The sequence below is a fragment of the Furipterus horrens genome, unplaced genomic scaffold (genome assembly GCF_987537825.1).
Source record: "Furipterus horrens unplaced genomic scaffold, mFurHor1.1.pri manual_scaffold_4, whole genome shotgun sequence".
Classification (NCBI taxonomy): domain Eukaryota; kingdom Metazoa; phylum Chordata; class Mammalia; order Chiroptera; family Furipteridae; genus Furipterus; species Furipterus horrens.
In genome coordinates, this window is record NW_028327174.1 from 200,040,417 (window position 1) to 200,068,337 (window position 27,921).

Sequence of the window (27,921 nt, forward strand, 5' to 3'; positions counted from 1 at the left end):
ATCCCTACGCCAGCAAGGCAAGTGCTTGGATTTGGGGGTAGCCCCCAGGCTTCGGCAAAGATTTTCCAGGGGGCCTCTCCAACCCTGTGCGCTGCACGCGGTACGCAATTTCGAGTGCTCGCTGCTGACAGTAAAGCCGCAAGCTTAGCAATTTTTGGTTTATCAACAAAAGGCGAGAAAGAGAAGTCGGGGAGGCTGGCGGTCACGGAGGCCGCGCGGTCGGGCAGGTGGCGCAGGGCCGCTGGGCGCCGCAGGGCAGCGCTGGGCTGGAGGCGGCGCGGGGGCGGGAGGCGCGGAGCGGCGCGAGGGGAAAAGTTTCCGACCCTCCAGCGAGAGGCTGAGAAGTTTCGGCCGCGCCGGGCAGCGCCAAAGCCAGGCCAACACTGCCCCCGCGTGGGCGCGGCGCGGAGCTGCCGCTGGCGGCCGCGCGGAGGAAACTGAGGCTTGGAACCCCCGAGATGCGCGGATCAAGGTCACCGGGAAGGGGTGCGGTAGAATCAGGCCTTCTCTGAGACCCGAAGACTCTCTAGGAAATAGAAATACTGTTGGCGGGAGAGGGGTCGTGAAAGTCCAGGAAATGGTGTGGAGGCGAGAAGTCATCCGAGGGATTGAAATCCCACTCCAGCCCCACCCCCCCACCCCCACCACCCAAGGGGGGTGGTAGCACTGCCCCCAAACCCATCCCCCACAAAGTTTGTCCAAACCGGGCCTAGATCTATCGCCTTTCTTCTGGAGCCAGGGCACCTCTTAAAACAGGGATCCCCCACCCACAAGCTCTCCTGGGCCTAAGATCCGCACCACCCGTCCAGCCCATATCCCACCCTTTTCTTATTCCGCAGGGTGCCCGCGTGTGGATGCCTTGGCAGTTTCCTTACTGGCCAGCAGGTGGCGATAAAGACCGGGACCCTGGGCCTGGCCAGGGGTTGGGTCCGAACCTGGGCTTCAAGGCTGGGCTTCAAGGCGTGGAGGGGGCTCAGACTTTGCCAGGGGTTTGGAACGCAGTTGTGACCGGGCCACACCTGCAAGACAGGCTTATAGGGTGACACTCTTGGGTCAGTGCAGTGGTCAGAGAAACTCCAGGCAGCACCTGCCACCTGATGTGGTTTTGAACACTGCCCTCTCCACCCCCCAATGACTAGGAGGAAAACATCGGGCAGGGGCCCACCCAGATGCTGTGACCAGGGGCCAGATGGTGTGAGCCTAGCCTGGGGGACTCGGAAGACAAACGTTTGTGCACACACAGGGCTCTTTTCCCTCCGTCTGAGTCTGGACGTCCTCACCCCATAGTGGGAGGTCAGCAAGCAGCCTTGGGTTCCATCAGAGATGGAGGCTGGGGGCAGAGGTGTCTGTTTCAGGCGTGGGCTGACCCAGATCGACAGAGGCTTGGTCCCAGGTTTGGGGTGTGAGGCGGGGTCTCCCACCTTCCGGAACAGGGATTCACTTGGGGATGCCTTGCCTCTACCCATCAGCCTCATCTCAACTGTGACCCGGCCCCCACCCTCCCCATGGTCCTGGAACCCTAGAGGCCAGCAACCAGGCCCCTGGAGAGGCTTGTAGGGCGAGACTTGGCAGCAGGCCCCAGGCTTCTGGGATGTACATTTTATTTATGGGGCAAGGAAGGCCTATCCTCACCCCCGGCCCATGTCCACGCCTGGGCCTGGGCTCTGGATGAGCTGGTACCCCTTAGAGTGGCCTCGCTTCAGGATCGTGGGCAGCTCCAGGCGGGGCAGGAAGGATTCCTAGAGTGAGAAAAAGGACCAGCTGGTTGCTGGGGGATGGGGGTGGGGGGCCCTGGGCAGGAGACAGGGCTCCCAGGGCCTCAGCGCTAGGGGGGCAAGCACTCCACCTCATTTTAGAGATGAAGAAACCGAAATACAAAAGGACAGCCTGCGCGTATGGAGCTGGGATCTGAACCAGGCAGCCCAGCTCAAGAGCCCACCCCTTAGTCAAGCGTGTAGGTAGGCTTTACCCGGCACCCCGGCCACCCCACCAGGCAGGGGCGCTCCAGGTGGCTGGCTGCCCGCAGGTACTCACCAGTTTCTGGCTCCAGGAGCAGGGCGATTTGCCCACCTCGTCGAGAATGCTGTGGGCATCCAGGAAGGTTTTGTGGTCTCTTCCCTGCCTCTGGGGGGTGGCCCTGGGGATGCAGGGCAGGCTGCTGTCCCTGGAGGTGTCCTCAGAGAGGTGGTCTTGCAGCTCCGGGATGGGCCTGAGAGGGGCAGTCGTCTGTGAGCTACAGGGAGCCCCAGTCCCAGGTCCATCTATGGCAGGCAGGGCCCTCAGCCTGCCCACTGCCAGATGGACCTGGAGCTCTACGGGGTGAGAAGGGGGAGCCCTGGCAATGTGTGGGCACCCCAGCCCTCCCCTGAAGCCTCACAGGTCGGGGCTGTCCCAGCTGAATGGGGAGCCGGCCACAGCCTCCTCCTCAGCCTTAGAGTCCAGGCCTTCGGGCAAACTCTCCAGCCATCTCCCGACGCTCCCAAACACACGCTCCGATGCTGCCGACTGGGGGGCTGGCCTGTTCTCGGTGATGCCCTGCTGGACTGGAGGAGAGCGGGCACCATGAGAGATCTACTGGGCGGGGGGGCACCCCCCCCCCAGCTCTCCCCTCCTCCCTCTGGCAGGCAAGGCAGGCAAAGCCAGTCTCCATGGAAACCCAAGGCTCCCCAGCGCCTTCTGGCTGCCTCCAGAGAAGGCTCGGGTTTTAAAACTATCCTGTGTGACTGTTGCCACCTTTATTACCCAATCTGTGCCCCGCCCCACACACCACTCCTGCTCCAGCCCAGAATGGCCTTCATTTTCTACAGTGGGACGTCCAGGAGAGGCTGCAGACACTCCCACAGGGATGGGGGTAGTTCTGGGGGCTGGGAGTCTTTCCTGTCCAACCAATAGCGGCCCTTCTGACTGGCCAGGGACCCTGAGGGTGGACAGGGCTGGGAAACACCCGCAGGACCCCAGCCCGGCACCCTGGGGTGTGACCACAGCTCCCATGCCAGCCAACCACCATTTATATGAAACTGTCCAGGCGCCTCCTTCCCCTGGACGCCCAGGTGGCCGGGGCCGCTGTGGCATCTCCTCTTGGCAGCTGTGCCATCTGCTCTCGGGTCCTTGGCTTCCCCATCAAACAACCAGAAGTTGGGCAAAATCACAGGTTCTATCTGCAGCTTCCTGGGACCCTCAGGGATCCCCCCTGAATCAGTGATGGTCCTGATTTTTAGGGCTTTCCCTACAGCTAAACTTTGGGGCAGCCGTTTCCTGTAACTGCACCCAGTAGGTGCTCAAAAAACCAGACGCAGGCTGTTGACTATTGGAGGCCATGGGGGCTGCTGGACCCAGAGAAGAGGCTGGGCAGCTGGAGAAAGGGGGCTTTGGTGAAGATCACGCCAGAGCAAGGACAAATGATCTTCCTGCCAGACTCTTGACGCAGAAAACACTGGAAACTCCACCCCAGCAGACAGACACCATCCTATTCATCCTGGGAGAGCCGAGAGCAAACGTGGGCTATGGACCCCGGCCTGCTGCTTCTGAGCTTCTTTGCCAGACCTGGGGGTGCCGGCCTTCCCATCTTCTGGACCTTTCTGGGCACCTCCTCATCCAACTGCTTTCAGGAATAAGGGAAGAAGATGCCTCTGGCGCCTTCCCATTGTCTCCACCCCTGCAGGCCACGTGGGGAGCCAGACTGGGGTCGGGAGGCTGTGGGTGCCTCTTCCACCATGAGCAGATGTGGCTGTGGGAACCTTGGCGGCAAGAAGTCCTTCGGGGAAGGCAAGGCCTGGGCAGCCATTGTTTCCTGGTCTGACACTGCAGCTGCTGCCTGGTGCCACCGGCTTTGGGACACTTCTACTGGATCTCGGACCCTCGATTTTGTCCTTGAAGGTCGCCCTCACATCATCCCGAGAGGCCCATTCAGGCACTGCCTCTGCAGGGCCACAGCCTCTGCTCTCCCAGGCCCAGGCTGGAACTTTCTGCAGTTTGGGGCTCCCCGTCCCCCCTGCTTACATGCACAGCTGCGCTCCCAGTAGCGGACGGCTGCGTCCCACAGGGTCTCGTCTGCGAAGTGCACTCGGAAGGGACAGCAGCGCCTGTGCCGCCCTGAGCCTTCCTCGGAGGAGTTGTGCGTGAGCACGGCCCTGAGCTTGGGCGCTTGGGGACCACGGGGCCTGCGGAAAGAAGGGGGAGCCCGAGGGGAGGGCTGGGGCCTGAGCCACCCTGGCCCACTCCACCCCAACCGCACACTCCCGCCAGACTGGAGTTCGCCCTGTGACCCTGATGGTCACAAGGAAACTAAGGCACAGAGGTGTTTTGCAACTTGCCCAACGTCACAAAGCCGGTATGGGAAGGAGCCGGCACTCTGATGTACCCGGCGTTTCAGCAGGGAGAACAAGGATAGGAACTCAGGAGTCAGGCAGTCCTGGGTTTTAGTCCCGACTCTTGAGCTTCAGTTTTTTTCATCTGTAAAGTGGATCACAGTCCTGCCAAGGCTGTGAGGAGGTGAAATGAACCCAAAGCCAAGGGTCTGCGGGGTCAGAGGTAAACAACTCTAGCTGGGAAGTGTTCCTATTATAATTACCAGTATCAATTATAGCCCTTCCCAGCAGCGTGCTCTTACGGTTTTCCCCCTTTAAATTATGTGTTATATATTATAGGCATGATAATAGCATCCTTATAAGAGTTTGGTGAATATCCAATAGCTTATGCAAAGCACCTAGTCCAGACTCTGTGCTCAATAAAGGGGATCTGTTATTGTTACATGTATTGTTAGTAATTTCGTCCTCAAGGCCAAGGCCACAAGAGGGCCTTCCCGATCCACCCATGGTTCTGTTATTCAGAAACGCCATGTTGGCCCGTAAGTACCTACGTATTGCCACGTCTGGATCTGTTCTTCTGACCCCATCTCCTCGTCTGTGAGGACCCACAGGGGCTGCTTCTCATCAGCCCACTGAAGAGCCAGGCAGGTAGGAGGTGTCCAAGACAGCGCCTGCGACAGGCATTGGCCTCCCCATCCAACAGTCTGCATGTGGACCCCCTCTCTGTGCTGGCCTCAGGGCCAGGCCATGGCACCCCCGGCTCTGCCCACAGCCCGAAACCTCAGCTTCTCCTCTCAAAGGCTGTCGGAGCCTGTTCTAATGCACCCTGGCGTGCCCCACCCACCCACCGCAGGGCCCACCAGGGAACCTTCCACGCTGGGAGGTGCTCGAGTATTAGCTCTTGACTATGGAACACTGGAGACTTTGAGGGCCATGCTTTTCCGTTTTAAGTCTCATGAGAAGTGGCGTGTTTATTTGGCCTGAGTGATTTAAAGGTCCTGGATTGTCCAATGTGTTTCGTTTCTGGCACCTACTCTGAGGCATCGGTGTCAGTGGGGAGAAGTGCTGTGACCAATTAGTACTGTCTGCCATGGATCCAGGCTTGGAAGGAAGGGTGTGTGTGTGGTGTATGGACTCTCGCTGGTCTTTAAACTTATGCGTGACACTCTTCACCCTTCACCCCTGTTTAAGCCTGTTTAAGCTGGAGGAATATATTCTGCACCCCCCCCCCCATTAGAGCTATGGTTACTTCTCCTGCCTCCATCCCTTATTTTATTTCCCACAATATCTGACATATAATAAAACCTAATAAATGTTAGAGGAAGAAGCAGATGAAGGAAGAGTGGAATGGGTAAAAGGATGGAAGCCTGGTGGCTGCGTAGGTGGACGACAGATGGGCTGATGGGTGAATTAATGAAAAGGTCTGAATGGAAGAACTGTATCTTAGGAGGATGGGTTGATGGACGGGGGGATGAATAATTATGTGGATGGGTCTGCAGATGTGTAGATGGCTTCCTGACTAGATTAGAGATGGATAGTGTCCTGGACTTGTAAGTGGATAGAAGGTTTTGTAGATGATTGATCTACAAAGTGGGTTCATGAATAAAATTGTGAGAATCCGGGAACAGATGGATGAATGAATGGATGTATGGGTGGGTGCATGGATTCCTGAACAGGTCATAGAAGACCTGGTTCACAGACAAGTTGCGTGCAAGGACGGATGAGTGAATGGAAGAATGACTATATGAATGGATACAGGATGAATTATGAATGTGTTGGCAGAAGACCTGATTCATGGGTAGATATATGTAATGATGACTGAGCGTATGGATGGGTGGACTCACAGATGAATTATGAATGCGTTGGCGGAAGACCTGATTCATGGATGCACACACAGATGGATGAATAGATGGGTACATAGGTAAAGTCACGGGTGAAAGACAGAGGAAAGGAAAGAAGGAAATAAATGCCCTTTCTCCCCCTCCCCTCCCCTCCCCTCCCCTCATCGTGCCAGAACTCACTTGTCGGTCTTTTTGACCTTGGTGAATTGTTCGGGATCTCTCCTCAGCAGCCCCAGGGTAGGTGTCTGATCGAGCAAAATGTTGTTAAGACTATTCTGGAAGTTTGATGACCGGTCCCTTGAAGACAAATAGGCCACATCTGGCATGAGTGGTCAGGGTTCCCTGCCCTCCGAGCCTCGATGGCAACCATGTCCCCACCAGTGGGTCGTTGACACTTACCGCAGGTCAGGGAGGAAGGAGAAGCTGGGACACTGAGGCTCTGGCACACCCCTTCCATGTTGCGATTCTGAGGACGTTGGGAGCCAGGAGGAGGTGGAAATAGTTATGAGCCTTTGCTTGGGGACAGTCCTCAGAGGGTCTTCCTAGTTCTATGGCCTTGTGCCTCAGTTTCCTCTTTCCTACAAGAGGGGCAATGGTAGGCCTGCCCTCAAGGGTGGTTGCCTGAACTCGGCCTGGACCTCAACTAACATTAGCATCATTCTTAGAATGGTGGTGGGGCCTCCCCACCAGCAACGACTCAGGCACCTTGCCCAGCCCCCTGGGGACCCCGCAGGGCCTCACTCGGTGGCTGTAGCTGCTCAACCCACTCTGCCCCGAGCCGTCGCAGGAACTCCCGGAACCTGCTAGGGAGGAACTCTCCTAGGAGGGCGCCCAAGGAGTCCGGGGTCTTCCTGGCCGAGCCCCTGCAGACGTCCTCGCACGGTCCAGGCCTGGGGTGCGGGGGCGACGGTGTCTGGGACGCACCGGGCCGGAGCAGAGGCGGCAGCAGCAGCGACCTCTGCCCTGTCCTGCTCCGAGCCGCCCCCGGGGCCATGGCGCGCAGAGAGGACAGGTGCAGCTGGGAACTCCAGACGTCCGCCCCTGGTTCTGTGAACCGGGACTTGCCACTGGAGGCCGGCCACCACTCGGCGCCGCCCCTGCAGGCCCTCGAGCACCCCGATCTCCCCGCGCCGAGGGCGGACCGGAGCTCAGGCGAAGGCAGACTGGGCAGCGGCGCGTCTCTCCTTCGGCGAGCGCCCCCGCCAGGGAACCCTTCGGGCGCCACCTGCTGGGCCCAGGCGTTGGGGTGACGCCGGGGCATCTCAGGGCATCCTCACGCCAGTGGGGGCGGGGGTCGCCGCGTGAAGTGGAGGGGAGGGCACAGGCCAGCCCCCAGGCCATAGTGCCCCGGACGGGTTGGCATGGCGGGATCGCCGGACACTGAGTGGCCGCGGACTAGGGCTCGCGCGGCCTCTGTGTCCTCGCCTGGAAGAGGGTGACGAGTGCGCGCCTTTTCTGAGCTGCTGTGACGTTCAAATGAGCGGGCACGTCGGGCACGTCGTACGTGCTCAACAAACACTAGCTGCTATTGTTAGGGCGATTTAAAAATGATTATTATTTAGAATAAATAATAAACCCTGGCTGGTTTGGCTCAGTGGATTGAGCGTCGGCCTGCGAGCTAAGTGTCGCTGGTTCGATCTTCCAGTCAGGGCACATCAGAGAAGGAAAACTCTGACTCCAAAAAACCTCCGCTGCCTTGCGGCATACCTCTCCAGGGGAAAGGCTAAGGGAGTAAACCCCGACAGAAAATCCGGAGCCGGAGTCCCTAAGGCGGTTTGACCTTGTAGTCAACACCGGCAACTCCTGCGGCGCACCTGAAGCCAAGCTGTATTGACTCCGTCTTTCCCTTGGATCCTTCAGCTGCGAAGAGAGGGGGGGTCTGCTGCATGGGCAACAGCAGACCCTCCATATCACCCTGCCCAGGCTCTGTAGCTTCAGCTCCACTGGAGAGGGCACTCCAGCGTCATCGCAAGATGTCGATTCAACACGGGAGGAGACAGATACCGTGTCACTCCCGAGTCGGACTGCACAGCCATTCTCGGCGGTGCAGATAGACTCTTAAGAAGCTGCACCATCGTCTCTCGAGACGGACGGCTGCCGACGACGAGTCTCAGCTCCACTACTTACGAGCCTCGTGGCCTGGAGCAAGCCAACTGATGAGCCTCAGTGGCCTCAGCTGGGGACCCGGGGTACCAGGGCAACGGCCCCTTCGTGAGGGAAGCAGCTCACGTCCCGTGGCAGGGAGCACCTGGCACATTGGAGCGTCAGATCCTGGCGGCTGTTAGTGTTGTTAACACTCGTCCTGCTAGCAATTGGGAAACCTGGAGCCAGCTTCAAGGGAGAGGACTGCTCAGCACCTGTCCCCCGCTGGGGCCGTCCTGCCAGCCCCCACCCCGCCCCCGCTCTGGAGTGGGGAGCTCGTTGAAAATACAGATGCCCCAGATTCTGATTTAGTAGGTCTGGGTGGGGCCAAGACCCATACTTTTAACAAACTCTCCCTTTAGAAGACAGAACCCCAGACCTGCCCCTAGATTCTGACATTGGGGGTCTCAGAGCCTGCTTCCTCCTTGCCACAGCCCGCTCCCAGATGCTGTCAGCTCTGAGATGGCTCCTAGGGGCATGCTCACCCTATTGGGCCTTTGGGATGGGGCCAGAGAAGGTCCCAGGGTGTTTAGAGCCCCCTTACAGGTGGCTGGTGCTTGGGGGAGCCCATTTTCCCACCTGGTCCCTCTGCTGGCCTCTCCCTGCTGCCTTCAGGGCCTCTTCAGGGTCATTGTGATCTGCCCCTCACTGAGGCCTGGGGACAGAGGGCGGGGCTGCTGTGCTCAGGATTCCAAGGCTGCAGTCACAAGGGGGTGGGGGAACTCTTGATCAGGGCAGCCAGGCTCCAGCTATGCCAGGAATGGAGGGCCCAGGGTTCAGCTGCCCTCTTCAGATAAGGGAGGCCCAGGTAGGTCATGCTGGGGCCGGTGGCTCTGGAAGGAGAACTTCCAGCAGAAGGCTGGGCGGCATGGAGGCAGCGAGCTTGGAGTCTCAGAGAATCCACTTCAGGTTCCTGTTCTGCCTCTTGTGTGCCATGCAATGCTCCACCACCTCTGGGTGCTGTGTGATGCTCGACAGGTCTGTCTCTTGTCAGGGCTCCTTGGGAAAACGGACTGTTGGGAAAAGGCTTGAACTGTGACATTTGAGTGGGGGACAAGATCATTTGGACCAGTAATTCCACTGGCATGGTAGAACTTTACAGTTTGAAAATGAAAAAAAGAAAAGACTCTGCAAATCAAATTACAAGGTGTCTGCCTGGAGGAGGCATCACAGACTACGCATTCTATTTCTGCAAATACTCCTCAGCCTGGGATAGAAGGGCATACCTCCTTGGGAAGGAATACTGAGTGGGGAAGGTGAGAAAGTTTTATATTTATTTTAACGGTATGCGAGTTTTATTTTTATTTTTATTTTTAAATATGGAACGCTTCACGAATTTGCGTGTCATCCTTGCGCTGGGGCCATGCTAATCTTCTCTGTATCGTTCCAATTTTAGTATATGTGCTGCCGAAGCGAGCATGGTATGCGAGTTTTAAAAGATGGATGAGGAACACCAAGCTAACTAGATGACTTTTAAGGAGCCCTCCAGCGCTTGCTTGCTGTAAACATTGATTGAGCAACTACTATGTTTGAGATTTCCGAACTCAGAAATGCAAGAGGCTTTAAGGTCAGGCAGCTGGTCAGACCCAGAAAGGCCTTGGAGTCATGGTGGGGGAGGGGACTTCCTTTTCTGTTGACAGAAGTAAAGATAGGAGTGGATTTTTAGGAATTCCTAAAACAGCTAAACTCAGAGCTGCCCCCCAAATAAGATTATAGACACCCCCAGCGATTGACATTACCCAGGATTATCCCCTTCACTTAAAGACATGGAAGATGAAGCTTGAAAGAGGACCCAAGTCTGACTCTTGAGAGGATGCCAAATAATATGGACATAAACAGATTTGGGGGACTCCACAGGTGGGGCTTTTCCGCAGCCCCCTCCCTTCATACAGTTTTCACTTATTAGAGCAAACACATTTTATGTACCTCCTGTGCGCAACACCCAGGGGAAGGCGATGACAATCTATGAGCAGGATGTCAGTTTAGGAAAAATGAACTTAGGAGGGATATTGTCATTATAGCAGCTGCAAGTGCAGGACTGAAGCCTGGATGTGCAAAATCCCACAGATTTAACCCTGTGAGCATTGGGAGGCGAGCAGTTATTGTCACAGAAACAGGGGAGTCCAAAAACAAACCCCAGATTTTGCGGCTGGGAGATAGGGAGCAGGAAGCAGCTTTCAGGATGCCCTTGCATGCCTGGAGCTAGTGGCTGGATACATTGTTGCAAAGATCCCTTTACTTCCAAGACTCAGGAAGATGGGAGGGATCTTGGACTGTGGGCTGGTAGGAAGAAGCAGACAGAGCCTAGGTAGGGTTCTGTGAATGGTCAGAACTGTTTGCAACACCCACTGCGTGAGAGGACGCAGGGGGGGAGAGGAGGCAGGGAGGAGGAGAGAAGCAGCTGCGGACATTTTGGGCTGGCTCTGGCTCTAGGAGGCTCACTCTAAGGCTCTCTCTGGCCCTCACGCCCTCACTCTCTGGCTCTTGTGGGCTCCCTCCATGTGGCTTGGAGAAGGGATATCCAGGCTGCTTTAAGAAGAGGCTCTTGCCAGGCTGCTTTGAGAAGGAGAGGTGATCCATGCGGTTTTCAGGAAGAAGGCAGTTTACAAGGAGGCTGAGAATCCAGGCGGCCCTGCATTGAGAGCTGGAGGACACCACAGCACAGAAAGGACCTCCCCAATCAGAACTGAGTGATTGGCAGCTACTGGTAAAGCTGCACTGTGCCTAGGAAGTAGGGAAACGGTGTTTCTGACTTTCCTAAGACTGGCCAGGTCTGGGAGGGGGAGGCAGGGCTTTGTGTAAACAATTCTTTTTTTCACCAAACTCTGGTATTCAGGGTTATAATTCTGGCAGCGGGCAATCAAACCCCTAACTAAACAGCCCGTGGGTTCTGTTTCAATCAAAGCAGCCCAAGGGTTCTGTTACATTATTACATCTGTCTGGCAGAAGAGGAGACTGAGGCTTGGAGAGCTTCATCCGGTCTAGCTACCTGCAAACTCATACTTCCACCAAGGCTGCCTGAAATTCCAGTATTTGCGTTATATGGGAGGAGCCTAACAGAGCACAGTCTTTCTGGAATGGAAACCTTATGAACTTGTTCTGCTTATTTGGGGTGGCAAGCCCTTAGCAGTGCCAAGGTATTTCTTTTTCTCTTCTTTCCTTTTTGGATCTATATTAATATGCTAATTGTCAGGGGTGGGATTTGAGGGAAAAAGCTTTTCCCCTCACTTTCCCCAGTGGAAAGCTCACAAAACTCTCGTTTTTAAAAGTCCAGCCTTGAGCCCTCCAAATGAACCGTCGCTAGCGCTGCAGACAGGTGAGGGTCGGCGCTGGAAAGCCACTGGGACGTCCTTCCAGAGACCCGGCAAAAGTCAAGTTAGGTCAGGAGCCCACGGGGCGGGGCAAGCCGGCCGCGGGGCGGAGCCATCCTGGCCCCGCCCCCCTGGGCACCCGGAACTGACATCAGCGGACAAAGGCAGCGCGCGCCGCCAAGTGTCGCGTCTGGCCGTGGTCTGACCGAGGTGGCTGTGGGCTTCTAGGCTTTTCGGTGCCGGCCCCTCTGTCTCTAACCGCATCCTCTTCTTCTGGGTCCCGGGAGCCCCCGCCCCGGGTGAGTAGCGCGAGGCGGAGTCGGGGCGGCGGCCGCCGGGTGAGGGGAGGCCCCGACCCCCAACTGCCTCGGCGCCCTGAGGACCCGGCTCGTTCCGTGACCCGGCGCTAGACGGCCCGGGCGCCACGTGCGCGCTCGCGGAAGGTCTGCGGGCCGCGGATGGGGGTAGAGGAGGAAGGTCGGGGCCCCCACAGCCTGGGCTGGGCGCTCCCCCACGCCGGTCCCCGGACCGCAGCAGGTCCCTTAACTTCTCTCAGCCTTAGTGTCCCCGTGAGAAACGGGGATAAGGAGGAGAGCACCCCTTCGGAGGGCGGCTGCCAGGGTTCAATAAAACAGTTCAGAGCCAGGCACTAGGCACGGCGCGTTGCACAGGCGTTGCTATCATATTTCCCCAGATACGGCCTGACACAGGTGTCGCGCAAAAGACAGTTCACCGCCAAGGGACCTTGGAGCCAAGGTCGTCAGCCTGTTTGCGGAGAGGCTGCCCCATTGAAAGGCCAGGCTTTGCTGCCCGTCAACGGCGTGGTCTCTCTCCAGCCGTCTAATACGGGATAGAGAGACGGCCGGCGTCAGAGGCCCTGGTGCCAGGGGCGGGGCAGGGTGGCCCGTGGTCTGGGTGTGCAGAATTGCTGCCCGGTGAGAGGCTGTGACTCCCGGGAGGACTGGGGCCCCCAGGCACCAAGGCAGTTGGGTTCCCTCCGTCCTTCTGTTCCCGGCTTCCTGGGTGTGTTTTAGGCACATCGCTCCTTTACTGGAGTGGGTTTTCTGTCTGTAAACTGGTGGCTGTGGGAGGGCCGGAGGGTACACGTGGAAGGCTTTGGTGGAGACCAGAAGCCACAGAGGCACAAAGCTGGCATCTCTGAAGCCTCCCCTGCCCTCCCCTGTCCTCCCTGGCAGGCTCGGAGCTGGTGGGGGTGTTGGCGTGGCCCACCACCCAGCGTCACAGCAACAATCCCCGTCGTTTGTCCAGCGTGTAGGGCACTTCGGTACATTTTTCTCTTTGATCTTCACAATTGGCAGAGATGATGGACAAGAATCTCACTTGACAAGAGATTTCTAAACGGGAGATAATATGCACCCAGCACTGTATGGGTCTCTTTATAACTGGTTTTCTGTCCCCCTTTCATCATCGCAGCCTTCCCATAAAGTCAAGGTTGTGGCTCCCATTTTATAGACGAAGGAACTGTCTTGTCTGAGCTTACAGAGCCCGTGGGAATCGGAGCCAGGATTCAGAACCGGGGCACCTGACTCCATCAGAGCCTTTGTTTGCTTTTTAACATTTTCCCCTGATTTTCTTCTCCCTCCCTCCATCCTTCCCTTCCTTCCTCATAGAGCACCCTGCCATTCTCATATGTCCGGCCGCAGACACACAGATCCGGGGAGAACAGGCCCCGTTCAGCTGGCCGCGAGGAGGAGGAGGTAACTGCAGGCAAGCAGTGGCCTCCTGTTGCTTCCAGGCTTTTTCTTAGCCACTGAGATGAGTGCCAGCAGTGACAGGGACAGTCAGACCCCGTTCTCTTCCATGCATCTCAGGACAGGAGAAGTGGCTGGGGCAGCTGCCCAGGTGTTGCCCTGCACACCTTGGCCTTGGAGGGGGAGGAGGAGGTAGCCAGATGACCGTGAAGGACGGGCAGACGCAGGAGCGGTTCGCTGTGATCAGGCAGAGCGCTGGAGGACGTCCTGCTGTTGGCCGACGACGCTGCAGTTCCCTCTGCCCCTCACTGGGAAGCCAAGTGTAGACAGGGCCCCAGGAGTCGCGTTTACTAATGAATCAGCTCTTAGAACAAATGTCAAAGTTATACCTGCCATTTCCCGGCCTAGATGTGCCTCCGTTGGCTCGTTCCTCGAATCTGCCTGTAAGTGGAATTCTTGTAAATTAGATTATGCAGGGGACCCTGACATTTAAAGGAATCATGTTATAAGGCTTTTTGGTAAAGCAAAAAAATTATATTGGCAGTAATGGCCTTCAGTGTTATCAGTTTTGAATGGTCGGATTTTTATCTCTGGGGTTTTCTTGAAAGTGGAAACTGGCCGTAGCTGCACAAAGCCCATCCTTTGATTCATTCAGCAGCCAGCTAGCAAACACCCACCTTGTATCGGGTGTGGGACTCATGGTGTTCAAAGCAATGACCTGCCCTCAGGAAGCTTGTAGCCAGGGAGGAAATGCAAGGCAAACCGATAGGCACGGAGAGGAGAGCCAGGTGAGCGGCCCCAGATTTGTGCTGTTCATTTCATGGGAAGCGAATGTTTTGTTGACACCTGTGTGCCACACGGGGTGCCAGAGAAATACAGGGATGGTCACCTCGGCGTCACCGTGTCTCTGCTGCCGCCCTGTCCGCCATTCGGAAGGGACTCCTCCAGCCTTTGAGTTTGCCCGGCACTTTCTGGCTCAGCGAGAGTCCTCATTGTTTCTCCCTGTGTTTTTGTTGCTTCCAGTTTGGCCCTGCCTCTCCTGCTGGACTGCAGTTTGGGGTTAAAGATTTTATTTATTTGTTTATTTTTAGAGATGGGGAAGGGAGGGAGAAAGAGAGGGAGAGAAACATCAGGTGTGGTTGTCTCTCGTGCGCCCCCAGCTGGGGACCTGGCCCGCAACCCAGGCATGTGCCCTGACTGGGAATCGAACTGGCGACGCTTTGGTTCGCAGGCCGGCACTCAGTCCACTGAGCCACACCAGCCCGGGCCACGCTCATTGCTCTTTAGGGTGAAGTATAAACTACTAACGTGCTCTATAGGACCTTGAGTTTCCAGTTGCAAGGGCTCTGTGCCTGATCTTTTCTTCCTGGAGCGTCGTCTTCTTGCCCCGCTGGTTAGGGAACTTGTCCTCATCCTCTGCTGCGGCTGAGGCCACTTCCCTAGGCTGCCTTTCCCGACCCCAGCAGAGCTGGGTCCCTGCAGGGTGTGCCCTTCTAGCGTCCTGGCCTCCGCAGCCTCACCGTTGGGATCGCGTCTAGCTGTTTACCGTCTCCCCGCTCACAGCACAGTGCCTGGCAGGCTGCTGATGGAGGGCTCGGCCGCACAGCGAGCTTGCTTCTGCGCTGACGAGTGAGAGGAAGGGAGGTGTGGGGGCTGCGCGGGCCCCTCCTAGGACCAGCCCGAACATCCGCTGTAGCAGGCTTGGCCTTCTTGCTTTGCTGTCCTCTCTTAAGTGTCGGTCAGGTTTTCCGTCCCCTCGGGCCAGAAGATACTGAGCCAGGAGTCTGGGTCTCTCGCTCTGACCTGAAGGTCGCTTTGTAAAATGCATTCAAGAACGCAAGAGACGGAAAGCACTGTCCCCAAGCGGTAGCTGCAGATTGGCGGGCACTGGACGCTCCTCTGTGTCGGCCTGGACTGTGTGGCCAGCGAGGCGTGGTGAGACGAGGGCCCTCGGCCTGGCTGAGTCACTCTCGTCTGTTCAGGAGGTGCCACTGCCGGGTTTGTGTCTGCGCGGAGACGCGGCTGCGGACAGCATGTCGAGTGAGGTGATAGAGGACGAGAAACAATTCTACTCGAAGGCCAAGACGTACTGGAAGGAAGTCCCCCCGACAGTGGACGGCATGCTCGGGGGCTACGGCCACATCTCCAGCATCGACATCAACAGCTCCCGAAAGTTCCTGCAGAGGTTTCTGAGGGTAAGCCGGCCGGAGGCTCTCCAGGGGAGGATGTGGCTGGCGCCGTCCTCTGTGCCCCTCGGCAGGGTCTGCGGCTGTGTCACTGTGCACCACGCAGACCTCGAACAAAGGGCGGGGCCGGCTTGTGGACTGGGCCTCCAGCTTCCCAGGCAGGAGGTGGCCGTGACGCTGCGGGGGTCCCCTGGTTCAGAACTGAGTAGTCTCCTTCTAAGTTGTCCGGTTTTTCCAGGGACAGACCGTTGTTTCCTGGCCATGTTTGTGGACGTTTGGGCCGTGAGTGGGTGTTGGCTGTTCTGCCAAAGGCAGGCCCCACCCCGCGGCCTTCCCATCCCGGGCTGGCATCTCCCTGCTCCTGCTCCCATCTCGTCTCCCTCAGGGAGCACTGGAGGCTGCCGCCTGCCCCCCCGCCCCCATTGGTGTCTCTCCTCCACCCACTTTCCATCTCCCACGTTTGTTCGAATCCAGTGTTCACTGATTGCCCTCTTCTGTTCCTTCACTGGTTGAATTCTCTTTATTCTCCACGCTGTCATTTTAATGGGGTGTCAGGAGAGGAATGCACCTACCTATTCAAGTTAGTGCCTTTAAATGGAAGTCAGCTTTCATTTTAGAAATCTGTGACCCAGAAAAATAATGTCACGTTCACACCCACTGACGTCCCCACTGGTGCCGGCTAAGCAGCCTGTGCCCAGTTTAGATCTGAGTAATTCCAGGGCCCCTTGGCAGTGATGGGGACCCTCTGCCTTCCTTCCCTGCATTTCAGGAAGGCCCAAACAAGACGGGGACCTCCTGCGCCCTGGACTGTGGCGCTGGCATCGGAAGGATCACCAAGAGGCTGCTCCTGCCACTCTTCCGAGTGGTGGACATGGTGGATGTGACAGAGGGCTTTCTGGTTAAAGCGAAGACCTACCTGGGAGAGGAGGGCCAGCGGGTGAGGAACTACTTCTGCTGTGGCCTCCAGGAGTTCAGCCCAGAGCCCAACTCCTACGACGTCATCTGGATCCAGTGGGTGATAGGTGAGCTTCCTGCTTCCTGTCCCCTGGGTCCTGCACGTCTCCCAACACAGAGACTGGGGCCCCCTGAGGTCCTGCGCTCCCAGGACTTTGGGGCGCACTGCCTGAAAGGTGCCTCTCCTGCCGTGTTTTAACTCAGTACTTGCTGCAGCCTACTATGGGGGGTGTGGGGCGGGAGATTTTTGTTAAAAACATTTAAATGGCCAATTGACTACCTTACAAAAAACATGGACAGTTTTTATAAGAGGTTTTTTAAGTAAGAGGAAAAGTTGAACCTCTGGCGGTCCCTGCTGTTGGCAGTGAGGCCCCCGGCTTTGCCACGCTGTCCTGCACCCTCTCAACCTAAAGGCCCATCTAGGGTGCTCTTCCCAGGCTGCTGACCCGCTAGCAGGCCACTGTCGCAGTGGCCGGCTACCCCCTCCAAGGCAGGCAGCAGTGCCCTGCTGGGGACATGCTGGGTCTGGCTCCGGCCCCGCACTTAGTGGTCTCAAAAAGCCTGTGTGGAGTTATAAGGGAGGGAAAGAACTCTGGTAATTCCCTTGGTCCGGGCCTCGGAGGGACGGGTGGCATGTGGTGTTAGGTATCAGGCATGACCTGGAAGCCACCCAGTTAGGGTGAAGTCCCGGTCACATACTTCACGACTGCCCCTAGGTAGGTGACTTCTGAGCCAGCCTCATCTTACACCAAGTGGGGTTCGGTAAGCTGCCCCGACTGCTCAGAGCACCAGTGCAGCCGGAGTGAAGCATGAAAAGGTGCTGTGAAGTCCGGGGGGTGGCTGAGGAACACCGGCGAAGTGTCCGTGCCTGCACGTCCCCAGAAGCCCTGCCTCTGCCCTCCCCAGGCCACCTGACAGATCAGCACCTGGCTGAGTTCCTGCGGCGCTGCAAGCGGGGCCTGCGCCCCAACGGCATCATTGTCATCAAGGACAACATGACGCAGGAGGGCGTGATCCTGGACGACGTGGACAGCAGCGTGTGCAGGGACCTCGAGGTGGTGCACAGAATCATCCGCAGCGCGGGCCTCAGCCTCCTGGCCCAGGAGCGGCAGGAGAACCTCCCCGACGAGATCTACCACGTGTACAGCCTCGCCCTGAGATGATGGGGCGGGCAAGAGGAAGAGGGACCAGTGTGGGGCCCGGCGCCACCCTGAGGCCCACGTCGATGGTTCGCAAGTGCTGAGTGGGGTCACTAAGTACATCCGCCTGCCATCCACTCCCTGTACAGGCTTTTTAAAAATAATGAGACCCAACGTGGAGTACAGCTGGATGGGCAGAGGCAGGAGCCTGGCCCTGCTGCCCTAGGCGGGGACTGCACAGAGGCCTGTGGGTGGGAACACGGTGACCTGTTTGAAATGGAGTCCCTGGATCTCCACCAATGCCGCCGCCGCCGCCGCCACCAGGCCTTCCAGGCACAGGCCTGGATGCCTTAAGAGGGAAAGGACCCCCTTAATTCAGCTGAGCCTCCGGGGAGGAGTGGGCAGCGCTGCGGCACCTACAGCTGGTGGGAAGTTCCCGGTCCAGGCCCTCTTTGGTGATGGCCACGGCAGCCGCAGCAAGGGGAAAGGCCCGTAGCCTCCTCTTGGCTATGCCTGTGGCTCCTCCTTAGCCAGCATTTTCATTCAAAAATAAAAAGGGTGACTCTGCCCTGGCCTGTGTGGCTCAGTTTGTTGGAGTGTCGTCCTGTAACCGAAAGGTCGCCGGTTCAATTCCCAGTCAGGGCGCATGCCCAGGTTGCGGGCCCAGTCCCAGATGAAGGCGTACAGGAGGCAGCCTATTGGTTTTCTCTCACATTGATGTTTCTCCCCCAACGATGAGAACAGAGTAAACCTTTAAAAGATGAAAAGGGTGATTCCCGGGGCTGTGAAGGCCCCCCCGTCTGCAGCGGTGCTCTTCTCCAGGGGACCAGTGCTGGCTGCTCAAACCCTCATGTACCGACCACCCTCCCAGCTGCGGTGGGGCCCGACCCTTCACCCTGAACTGGGGGACCAGGAATGTTACCAAGGACCTTTAAGGCCAAGAGAAATCAGTTTAATTGGGTTATATAAATAAGTCACTTAGTTAGGCATTTACACAATTCACAATAACAGCTTTGTGAGGACGGGACAGCTGGAGTTCAGTTCTGACAGCTTTCTGCATCAGATGGGACATTTTGGAAAGGGCTGTCTCTCGTCATGCATGATTGCTTTTTTGGCAGAAGGCATGGTCCCCAAGACCCCGGATTTGGCGTGAACAGAGTGGTCCCCGAGAGGACAGCCCCAAGCCCTGGTGGGCAGGGCCACAGGTGTCCCGGCCGCAGAGCTGCAGCCACGAGCAGGAGGCGGCTCCACGCTCTCCCCAGCCCACCAGGCGCACTTCTGTGGAGCAAAGGGCCTTGGCTAGGCTGCGCCCCCAAGGCCCCCCGGCTTCCTTCTGGCTTCACCTGTCTCCGTGCAGCTCACAGCCGAGGACCTGGGCCCAGAGCCACCCTGCTCCTGGGAATGCCCACCACTCCCTTCAAACTTACCCCCACCTAAACCCTGTCATTTTTTCTAACGCGGGTTGAGAACTTGGGGGTCCTACCGAAGGACAGGGGCAGTCTCCCTGAAGGACACACGAACCTTTCCCCTCCCCGGAACGACCGACCGCAGCTACTGGGCCCCACCTGGCTTGCTCTGTCCTAAGGATAAAGTCTCATTCCCAACCTGCGCCTTCCTGACAGGCAGAACCAAAGGTTCCCTCTAAGGCTGCCGCGGTTGCTGAAATCCACCAGCAGGCTGACGGGGGCCCAGACCCTGTTCCCTTCAGTCTGGGCGGGGTCAGGCCTCATCTTCCACGGGGCTGCTGTGCTCACTGAGGAGGTACCACTTCAGCCTGTCGGGCAGAGGGAGGGCTTTGACCTTGGCGTCAACAGGCCACGGCTGGAGGTAGAGCCGGATGTACACGCGACACAGGTGCTTGAGGGGCGGGGGATAGCTCTCCAGCTGCCTCAGGGAGAAGTGAAGGGCCTGGATCTTTTCGGCCAGGCTGCCCACGGGATGGATGTCAAAGTTCTCGGGCAGCTGCAATTTTTGGGAATTAGTCACCATGAGGTCCAGGACGGTCTCAGCTTTGCGCAGGAGGTCCATGTGGCTCTCGTCTTCGGCACAGCCCGGGTGGGAGCAGAGCCTATCGAAGACGATGTGGAAGCCAGACCAGCAGGACGCGCCGTGGAGGGAGCAGTTGTAGGCGGCCCCGGACTCCAGCAGGAAGCGCAGCAGGGGAAAGTGCACTTTAAAGCTCGTGAGGCAGATGTGGGTGAGGGACTCGTGGGCCGGGCACTCGCTCGGGTCGGCCCCGTGAGCCAGCAGCAGCTGCGTGACTTGGAAGCAGAAGCGGTTGATCATCTGGGCTTCCTCTTTGTCCCCTCCCACCGTCTCGCCGAGCAGGAAAATGATGCAAGTGAACACAGTGTCCCCATCTTTGGTGGTCGCCTTGACATCTGCCCCTGGAAGAGCCAACAGAGAGAACCAAGGAAGGTGGGAGAAGGCCTATGCCCTTAAAGTAATGCTCAGTGTTTAGAGGGCGGGGACCTGAAGTGCCCTGTGAGAGGATGGGGCTCAGGGACAGCCTGGGGACGAGCCTCACCTCCTTCCAGCAGCAGGCGGATGTTCTCAGTGTTGTGGACCTGCACCCCGTCGCTGCTGGCCAGAGCGTGCAGCAGGGCGGTCTTCCCTGAGGAGGGAGACACGGTGAGTGCAGGAGGCCAGGCAGTCAAGGGCAGGGCCACCCCGGAGGTGGAGGGGGGTCAGCAAATGACCTTTGAGAAGGACTGACCTCTCAGCTCAGGCTGAGAGTCCCTGCTTTCTGGCCATTCTTTTCCCACCACACAGAGCAGAGCAGAAGGGCCAGGGCAGGCAGGGTGTTTCTGGACCCTGACGGTGCTGGAGACAAAGTTCCATAGGACGCTGAGCGCATCCCCTCCCCCGCAATGTCCTCCTACAGCCAACGACTGCACTCCCTCTAAAGCCTTTGCAAGTCAGTGAGACACGCCTGCCCACCTGTCGTCCTGGGGTACCCCAGTTCCCCCCACAAGGCACGGGGGCCCAGGGCTGCCCTGCTTCCCCACGGGAGGCGCCCACCGTGCTTGTCGGCTGCATTGACATCTGCTCCCAGGTCCAGGAGGCGCTGCAGGCAGGGCAGGCGCTCCGGCTCCTCGCTGGCCAGGTCCAGGGGGCTGCTCTCGTGGATCTGAGCGGGGAAGGCGCAGCCAGGTTAGCCTGGGAGGCTGCTCGTGCCCGCCCCCCCGCACCCCCTGCACAGCAGGCCGGACCTGGCTCTTACCCGGTCCCTCCGGTTGACGTCAGCCCCGTGGCGCACCAGCAACTCCACCATGTCGGGCTGGTTCCGCAGGACAGCGATGTGCAGGGCTGTGTAGTAGGTGACCGGGTCTGAGGGCGCAGACACAGCTCAGTCAGCCCTGCCTCCCAGCAGGGTCCCAGGCCCAGCTGCCAGGCTCCGCCTGGCCGTCTGTGCTCGCTGAGGACGTCCCGGGGTGACAGAAGCCCCAGCTGAGGAGGCCCGGGCTCTGTCAGCCTGAGGGGTCACATCGGATGCTATAGCACAGGCTCTGGGGTCAGACCCAGGTTCGGGTCCTAGGGGTGTTCTAGTGGGCGCTGCACTGTCTGGGCTTCGGCTTCCTCTTCTGTAAAATGGGGCCGTACAACAGGGCATCTCCTCTCAGGCTACTGGAAGGACACCCAGGCCTGGCACATGCTCTCCAAGCTGGAGCCTGTCCTCAGGTGGGGAGCAGAGGCGTGCCCTGTCACGCCCTGTGTCGGCACAGACCCCTGTCTGGTCATAACTCGGCCCTGCCTGTCTCCTAGCTGACCCTGCCCTCCCTGGGGGAGAGCCAAAAAAGAAAGGGAAATGGCTGTCACCCCCCTCTGCCAGCACCTAAAGCTAAAAGCCGGCAGAGTCCCCCCCATGATTTATGCCCAATGTGACCTGTTTCCCCTCTTCCTGTGGCAGGAACAAAAATGCAAGACGGCCCAGAACAGAGTACGCGGCAGAGAATGACCGTCCCTGAGCTCTGGGCACCGTGCCAGCGGCTGCAGTGTCACACTAATGGGGGCAGGGGACTAGCTGGGAGCTGGGAAGCTTTGCTAAATCAATCCCACGGCAGAGGCAGCAATAAGCCTGCCCTTGGACTAGAGGTGGTAAGGCCCATTTAAAGCCCGTGGGTGGGGGGCCAGGGGAGGGATGAAGGGCACCCAGTGTGGGTTTCCTTAGTCGTCACCCATGACACAAACGAGGGAAGGAGCTTCTAAGAGAACAGTCCGGCAGAGCCCAGAGGCCTGGCCGCCCACCCAGAGCAAGGCCGCGCTGAGCCGCACGGGGCTCCCTCTGACCTTCAGAGTTGAGGTCGGCCCCGTGCCGCAGGAGGACGTCAGCCGCCCGGGTCAGCCCCAGCTCGGCCATCTTCAGCAGGGCGTTGCTCACGCCTTCCTCGTAGAAGGGAGAGTGGGCCTTTCTCTCCAGAAGCTCAGTGAGAACAAGGAGTCGGCTCTCCTCGCTGGGGACGTAACTGGGCCTGGAGTGAGAGAGAGGCGGCCTGGCTGAGTGTGGGAGCAGCCTGCCTGGGCGCCCTGTGTGGGGGTGGCCTTTAGTCTCCTGCTGTTGTCACCTGTGCCACCCCCCCACCCCCCAGGCAGGGCCTGGCTCTGAGGGCAGAAACTCTCCCTGGAAAAGATTTGTGCTGTCCTTGCATCGTTCTGCAAGTGAAAAGGTCACAGGTTCGATTCCCGGTCAGGGCACATGCCTGGGTTGTGGGTTCAGTCCCCAGTCGGGGCACATATGAAAAGCAGCCAGTCAATGTTTCTCTCTCACACTGATGTTTCTCTCCCTCTCTTTCTCCCTCCCTTCCCCTCTCTCTAAAATCAATAGGCATGTCGGGGGGGGGGGTTAAAGAAAAAAATAATCTGTGGTGAGAGAGGGGGTCAAGCTGGATCTTTGAACCGGAGCAGACTCCTTGGGTTTGCTGAGAAAGGAACGGGCATGTCTCCAACCCCCTTCCAAGTCGCAGAGGATCTGGTCCCTGGTTTGGGTACAAAGCCCCGCACACTGGGCTGTAGGGACTGCAGGGAACTCCAGGGAACTCCCACGCTGGGAGCAAGAGCCAGACACTGGTCCTCCCAGAGCTGCAGAGGGCGCCAGACCGTGCATCACCCCGCGCAGCGGGGGCAGCCGGTGGCCTCCTTCCTGCTCACACTCACCAGGGCAATACGCCCCCCAGTCTCCCGAAGGCTGGGCACACACAGCGCTCTCACGCCGCAGCCCCAATGCTGCTGCTACCTCCCCGAACAGCACTGACCACCGAGAACCACCATGGCTTTCCCCGGCCCAGGCCTGTGGACAGTCCATGACGTGGCCTGCAGCTTCTTCACAGGCCGCCGCCGCCTCCTCTTGATGAGGCTCCCCTCTTCCCACGGGCGCGCCCCACTCCCTGCTCCCCCTTAGCCTCACCCGTCTGCAGCCCTTCCACTGCCGGGATCGCGGTTCTATCCTCACTGCCTGGGCAGGACTCCAGCTCACCCCCCAGTCCTGCAGGGTTCCTTGCCCCCACCCACCCCAGAACGGCCTTCGAGTTAAGGGCACAGTCTGCACTGCATTTCCAGAGCAACCCTCAAAGTCCCTGGAGAGAGGCGTAACCACCACTGCGTGTGAAATTCCGACTGATCCCCCCAAACACACACGCGATCCCCCGTTCCTCAGAAATCCTCAGATTCTTCGCGTGATCGTCAGTTTCTCTCCATCGGCGCCTAGGCATCAGGAAGGCCAGGGGTTTTGTCAGGCTGACGGACATCTCCCTGGACGACACACTGATGCCGTCGTCACGGACAGACCTACTCCTGTCTACGTCAAACGCTAACTCAGCTATGGAAAGGTCATTTTGGCACGGCCCTGAAGTAACAATGGAGGCCTTCCTAGGTGCCAACCCGCTCCTTTGCAACTCCGGGGGTGGGGCGCATGGGCACCGAGGCCGAGACCCTACCAACGCCCGGGCCCCAGCCCTCCCTGCTCCGGCACCCGCATCCTGCACCGGGCAGGGCAGGGGCCAGCGCCGGGCTGCACCCGCATCCTGCACCGGGCAGGGCAGGGGCCAGCGCCCGGCGGTACCCGCATCCTGCACCGGGCAGGGCAGGGGCCAGCGCCGGGCGGTACCCGCATCCTGCACCGGGCAGGGCAGGGGCCAGCGCCGGGCGGCACCCGCATCCTGCACCGGGCAGGGCAGGGGCCAGCGCCGGGCGGTACCCGCATCCTGCACCGGGCAGGGCAGGGGCCAGCGCCCGGCGGCACCCGCATCCTGCACCGGGCAGGGCAGGGGCCAGCGCCGGGCTGCACCCGCATCCTGCACCGGGCAGGGCAGGGGCCAGCGCCGGGCGGCACCCGCATCCTGCACCGGGCAGGGCAGGGGCCAGCGCCGGGCGGCACCCGCATCCTGCACCGGGCAGGGCAGGGGCCAGCGCCGGGCGGCACCCGCATCCTGCACCGGGCAGGGCAGGGGCCAGCGCCGGGCGGCACCCGCATCCTGCACCGGGCAGGGCAGGGGCCAGCGCCGGGCGGCACCCGCATCCTGCACCGGGCAGGGCAGGGGCCAGCGCCGGGCGGCACCCGCATCCTGCACCGGGCAGGGCAGGGGCCAGCGCCCGGCGGTACCCGCATCCTGCACCGGGCAGCGCAGGGGCCAGCGCCCGGCGGTACCCGCATCCTGCACCGGGCAGCGCAGGGGCCAGCGCCCGGCGGTACCCGCATCCTGCACCGGGCAGGGCAGGGGCCAGCGCCCGGCGGTACCCGCATCCTGCACCGGGCAGCGCAGGGGCCAGCGCCGGGCGGTACCCGCATCCTGCACCGGGCAGGGCAGGGGCCAGCGCCGGGCGGCACCCGCATCCTGCACCGGGCAGCGCAGGGGCCAGCCCCGGGCGGCTCGCACTCGGGGCCGCGCAACTCCGGCCCCACCTCGGCCTCTCGTCTGTACCGTCCGTACCGTGGGGACGCAGATACCCCGCTCCCCGCCCCGACTGTAGCGACAACGAAAGGAAAGCAGCGCCAGGTCCGAGCGGCCTCGGCCGGCAGGAAGGGGACGAGTTACCCATCCAGGGCCTCCTGCCGCTCGGGGTCCTGGATCCCCAGGGCGCTCAGAATCGCGTCCACCAGCGGCTGGTACTCGAAGATGATCCTCCGGAAGCCGTGCAGGAACGGCATCGCGACGGCCCCGCGCGCGGCCACGCGGCCACTCCTTCTGCCGAGGCCGGGACGAGGGCTGGGCGCGACGGGCGACCACGAGCCTGACCGGACCTGCGCTGGTCCCAGCTCCGCTCCCGAGCAGCCGCCTCAGCCCCTGCTCCGCGCCGGAAGTAACGCCCTCACCGACTTCCGGCCCGCGTCGACCCGGAAACGGGCGCTGGCGACAGCGGCCCCTGCGGGCTCGGAGGACCGCGGCGCGTCCCCGAGCGCGAGCCGGAGGTGTCCCGCGGACCCAGCACCGGGCCTGATCCCTGCCGGAGGCGCTCCCTCCCCTTCTCGGCCCGGCCCGGTCCGGCCCCGCTCCGCCCTGCGATCCCGCCTGCGGCCGCTGGGCGCCATCCGAGCGCTGCCATTGCTTGGCCCGGCCAATGCCGTGACTCGAGCCCCGAAGCCTAGGACCACTTTTAGGCTTCTGCCTTTAAGCCACATATTTGAACCTCCCCAACCTCGAGCCCCGCAGTGGGGCCCCTATGTCTTCATGATTCTGGGAAGTTATGATGAGGTCTGCGATCCCAGCCTTGGCCTCCCACCGCCCCCCACCGTGCGGGCTTGCGTCTCTGTCCAGGGCACCTGCCGGTGGCAGGAGCTGTCGAGGGAAGGAAATCAGTTTAGAGTCACATTTAAAGATATTATACAATAAAAATGGGCAAAATAAGCCTCCTCCAGCAAGTGCAAAACAGAGTTTACAAGAAAATCCCATCCAAAGCATGCCCAGGTCCAGCTCCGGAGACGGAGTGGGGTCAAGTATGCAGCAGGGGCTGGATAATTGCTCACCGTTGTTATTGTTAAGTTAATAAGGTTGTTTTGCAGATCAAACGACAAGCTATTAAAACCCTCATCAACCACGCAGAACACCTCATTTTGCTTCTCCTTCCATTGCCTAGACGAGCAAGTGGGAGGGGTGGGGTAGGCACCCAATTTAAGCCTCTTTAGGCCAGGCCAGTGTGGGGCCACGTGTTCCCAGTACACCCTGCCTTGGTTCTTGCTCCAGAAGAGACGGATCTTCTCCATGACTGAAATTGGGAAATTTTGCCAACACAGAAATGGAGATTCCCAACATGTGTTGTAAAATCGGATCAGGCATCTGGGCCCAAATTCTTATCTGGCAACAAGGAGCATCTGGATTGGGGCACTTGCTCCAACGTGCTTCAGTCCCCCCAGGTGTTACTCTGGGGGGTTGGGAGTGCCTCTGTTTTCAAGGACCACTCACCCCCCTCCATTGATCCCAAGGTTCTGAATGGCACAGCAGCCCACAGGTGAACCAGGGACTGCACAGCCCTTCTCTCATTTGATCCAGGGTCACTTGCTCCATAGCACAGGTGAGGAGACTGATGTGCCTGGAGGGGCCTGGTTTGCATAAGGGCATATAGGGGGTAAGTGGAGGAGGCCCATCTAGAATGGGGTCCAGAGCAGAGCTGGGGGGACGGCCTGGTCTGATTGTCCCCCTACTTCTTCCCTGATTCAATTAGTTTCCTAAGGTCATCAGAACAAAGTACCACAAACTAGGTGGCTCAAAACAACAGAAATGTATCCTCTCTCAGTTATGGGGGCCAGAAGTCTGAAATCAAGGTCCCAGCAAGACCATGCTCCCTCCAGAGAGCCTGGAGACGGTTCCTTTCTCAACTCTCCTAGCTTTGGGCAGCCCCAAGCACTCCTTGGCTTACGGCAGCATCACCCCAATCTCTGCCTCCCTCTCTGTTCACAGGGCCTTCTTGCCTGTGTCTGCGTCTCCGTCCAAACCTACTGCTGCTTTCCAAATGACACCAGTCATTGGATTTAGGGCCCACCTAAGTCCAGTATGAACTCTTCCTAACTTGATTACACTTGCAAAACCCTTTACATCTCTTTGGAGGACACAATTCAAGCCATTAAAATGAATGATTCCAGGCATGACCCTTGTGGTTCCTGGGCCTCAGTTTCCCCACCTGTAAGCCAGAGGCCTTCCACCCTGACAGTCTTAGAGCCAATAAAGAGCTTCGCCAAGAGACTTCCAGCCAAGATGGAGGCCCAGACAGACATGCTGCATCTCCCTCCACAACTAAGAAGGAACACAACTACCTCAAAACTAGAGACAACCAGAAGTTCCAGAAAATTGAGCTGCATGGAAGTCCAACAAAGAAATAGAGAAGAAATACTCATCCAGACAGGTAGGAGGGGCGGAGCTGGGGTGGAGAGGACGTGGTGTGGTGGCGGCAGCAGCAGTGGCAGTGGCAGGCTGGTGGAAAGCGCAGTCACACGTTTTGAAAAGTTGGTAGGGACACCTGGGGAGCGTTCCCAGCACCAGACCAGACCACCCAGCTCAGGCTCCAGCACCGGGGTAAATAAAGCCTCATTGCTTCTGACTGTGCAAACCAGTGGGGGCTGGGGCGGAGGCAGAAACTGCCGGTCTTTCAGCAGAGTCTACTTGTTTAAAGGGCCCCCACAGTCCTAGAACATCCGCAGACACACCCACTCTGGGAACGATGCCAGGGCAACAGCTAGAGGGGTGCCAGTCCCATACGGAAATGGGAGAGGTGCCTGGAAAAGGAGCGAGTGCTGAGTCAGCAACATTGTTCCCTCTGAGACCCCTCCCCCACACAACATGGTGAAATGTATTGCCCTGTACTGACGAATACCTAAGGCTCCGCCCCTTACAACATCACAGGTGCGACAGCTCTACCTGGGACACAGAAGCAAACACAGGAGCTTGTCAAGATGAGGAGACAGAGAAGTATGGCCCAAAAGAGGGAATGAATCAAGGTTCCAGTGGGAGAACTAAGCGACAAGGAGATAGCCAACCTAACAGATGAGGAGATAGCCAACCTAACAGATGCAGAATTCAAAACACTGCTGATAAAGATGCTCACAGGCTTGACAGATATGCTTAAGTACGGCAAACACATAAAGGAAGAAGTGAAGGCTATGCTAAACGAAATGAAGGAAAATCCACACAAAACCAATGGGGAAGGCAAGGAAACCGGTGTTCAAATCAAGAATTTGGAACATAAAGAAGAAAAAAACAGTCAACCACTACAGAATGAGGAAACAAGAATTGAAAAAAAATGAGCAGAGACTTAGGAACCTCTGGGACAACTTTAAATGTGCCAACATCTGAATCATAGGAGTGCCAGAAGGAGAAGAGGAAGAGCAAGAAATTGAAAACT

General features: G+C 58.7%; 3 protein-coding genes and 1 non-coding gene across 8 annotated transcripts; 1 reads left to right on the forward strand and 3 right to left on the reverse strand.

The window, feature by feature from the left end:
* Positions 1-688: 688 nt before the first annotated feature.
* Positions 689-7,409, reverse strand: CUNH9orf50 (chromosome unknown C9orf50 homolog). Its single transcript, XM_090274874.1, has 8 exons — positions 6,889-7,409; positions 6,548-6,628; positions 6,329-6,445; positions 4,000-4,160; positions 2,378-2,543; positions 2,035-2,209; positions 1,633-1,739; positions 689-1,019 (listed from the first exon to the last, which is right to left on the reverse strand). Exons 1-8 carry the CDS (start codon positions 7,407-7,409, stop codon positions 974-976), a joined length of 1,374 nt encoding a protein of 457 aa, XP_090131000.1. The 3' UTR covers positions 689-973.
* Positions 7,410-9,603: 2,194 nt separating this feature from the next.
* Positions 9,604-9,710, reverse strand: LOC150013816 (U6 spliceosomal RNA). Its single transcript, XR_016510867.1, has one exon. It is a non-coding gene; the product is annotated as a U6 spliceosomal RNA (small nuclear RNA).
* A 1,694-nt stretch (positions 9,711-11,404) lies between these two features.
* NTMT1 (N-terminal Xaa-Pro-Lys N-methyltransferase 1) lies at positions 11,405-17,903 on the forward strand. 4 transcript variants are annotated; one of them, XM_090274872.1, is made up of 5 exons: positions 11,739-11,900; positions 13,233-13,329; positions 15,296-15,508; positions 16,269-16,521; positions 17,360-17,903. In XM_090274872.1, the coding sequence occupies exons 3-5, from the start codon at positions 15,347-15,349 to the stop codon at positions 17,614-17,616; spliced, it is 672 nt and encodes a 223-aa protein (XP_090130998.1). In that variant the 5' UTR covers positions 11,739-11,900; positions 13,233-13,329; positions 15,296-15,346; the 3' UTR covers positions 17,617-17,903. The 4 variants fall into 4 exon arrangements, with proteins under 4 accessions (XP_090130999.1, XP_090130998.1, XP_090130997.1 ...); XM_090274871.1 differs by having other exon boundaries at positions 13,233-13,319; XM_090274873.1 differs by lacking the exons at positions 11,739-11,900; positions 13,233-13,329 and adding an exon at positions 11,405-11,427.
* Positions 17,904-18,522: 619 nt separating this feature from the next.
* Positions 18,523-24,874, reverse strand: ASB6 (ankyrin repeat and SOCS box containing 6). Of its 2 annotated transcripts, XM_090274875.1 has the most exons (6): positions 24,624-24,874; positions 21,883-22,064; positions 20,816-20,922; positions 20,614-20,722; positions 20,120-20,206; positions 18,523-19,979 (listed from the first exon to the last, which is right to left on the reverse strand). In XM_090274875.1, the coding sequence occupies exons 1-6, from the start codon at positions 24,734-24,736 to the stop codon at positions 19,312-19,314; spliced, it is 1,266 nt and encodes a 421-aa protein (XP_090131001.1). In that variant the 5' UTR covers positions 24,737-24,874; the 3' UTR covers positions 18,523-19,311. The 2 variants fall into 2 exon arrangements, with proteins under 2 accessions (XP_090131001.1, XP_090131002.1); XM_090274876.1 differs by lacking the exon at positions 20,614-20,722 and having other exon boundaries at positions 19,813-19,979.
* Positions 24,875-27,921: the final 3,047 nt, after the last annotated feature.

What these genes read in the sequence shown, in the direction of transcription:
- ASB6 (XM_090274875.1), bottom strand. Translation starts at nt 24,736, where the DNA reads ATGCCGTTCCTGCACGGCTTCCGGAGGATCATCTTCGAGTACCAGCCG. An exon ending in CGGCAGGAGGCCCTGGATGG is followed by an intron (nt 22,065 to 24,623) that starts GTAACTCGTCCC and finishes CTCTCACTCCAG; the next exon opens with GCCCAGTTACGTCCCCAGCG. An exon ending in GGCCGACCTCAACTCTGAAG is followed by an intron (nt 20,923 to 21,882) that starts GTCAGAGGGAGC and finishes CTGCGCCCTCAG; the next exon opens with ACCCGGTCACCTACTACACA.
- CUNH9orf50 (XM_090274874.1), bottom strand. Translation starts at nt 7,409, where the DNA reads ATGCCCCGGCGTCACCCCAACGCCTGGGCCCAGCAGGTGGCGCCCGAA. An exon ending in TCCTTCCTCCCTGACCTGCG is followed by an intron (nt 6,446 to 6,547) that starts GTAAGTGTCAAC and finishes TTTGTCTTCAAG; the next exon opens with GGACCGGTCATCAAACTTCC. An exon ending in GCTCCTGGAGCCAGAAACTG is followed by an intron (nt 1,740 to 2,034) that starts GTGAGTACCTGC and finishes TTCTCACTCTAG; the next exon opens with GAATCCTTCCTGCCCCGCCT.
- NTMT1 (XM_090274873.1), top strand. Translation starts at nt 15,347, where the DNA reads ATGTCGAGTGAGGTGATAGAGGACGAGAAACAATTCTACTCGAAGGCC. An exon ending in TCCTGCAGAGGTTTCTGAGG is followed by an intron (nt 15,509 to 16,268) that starts GTAAGCCGGCCG and finishes CCTGCATTTCAG; the next exon opens with GAAGGCCCAAACAAGACGGG. An exon ending in CTGGATCCAGTGGGTGATAG is followed by an intron (nt 16,522 to 17,359) that starts GTGAGCTTCCTG and finishes TGCCCTCCCCAG; the next exon opens with GCCACCTGACAGATCAGCAC.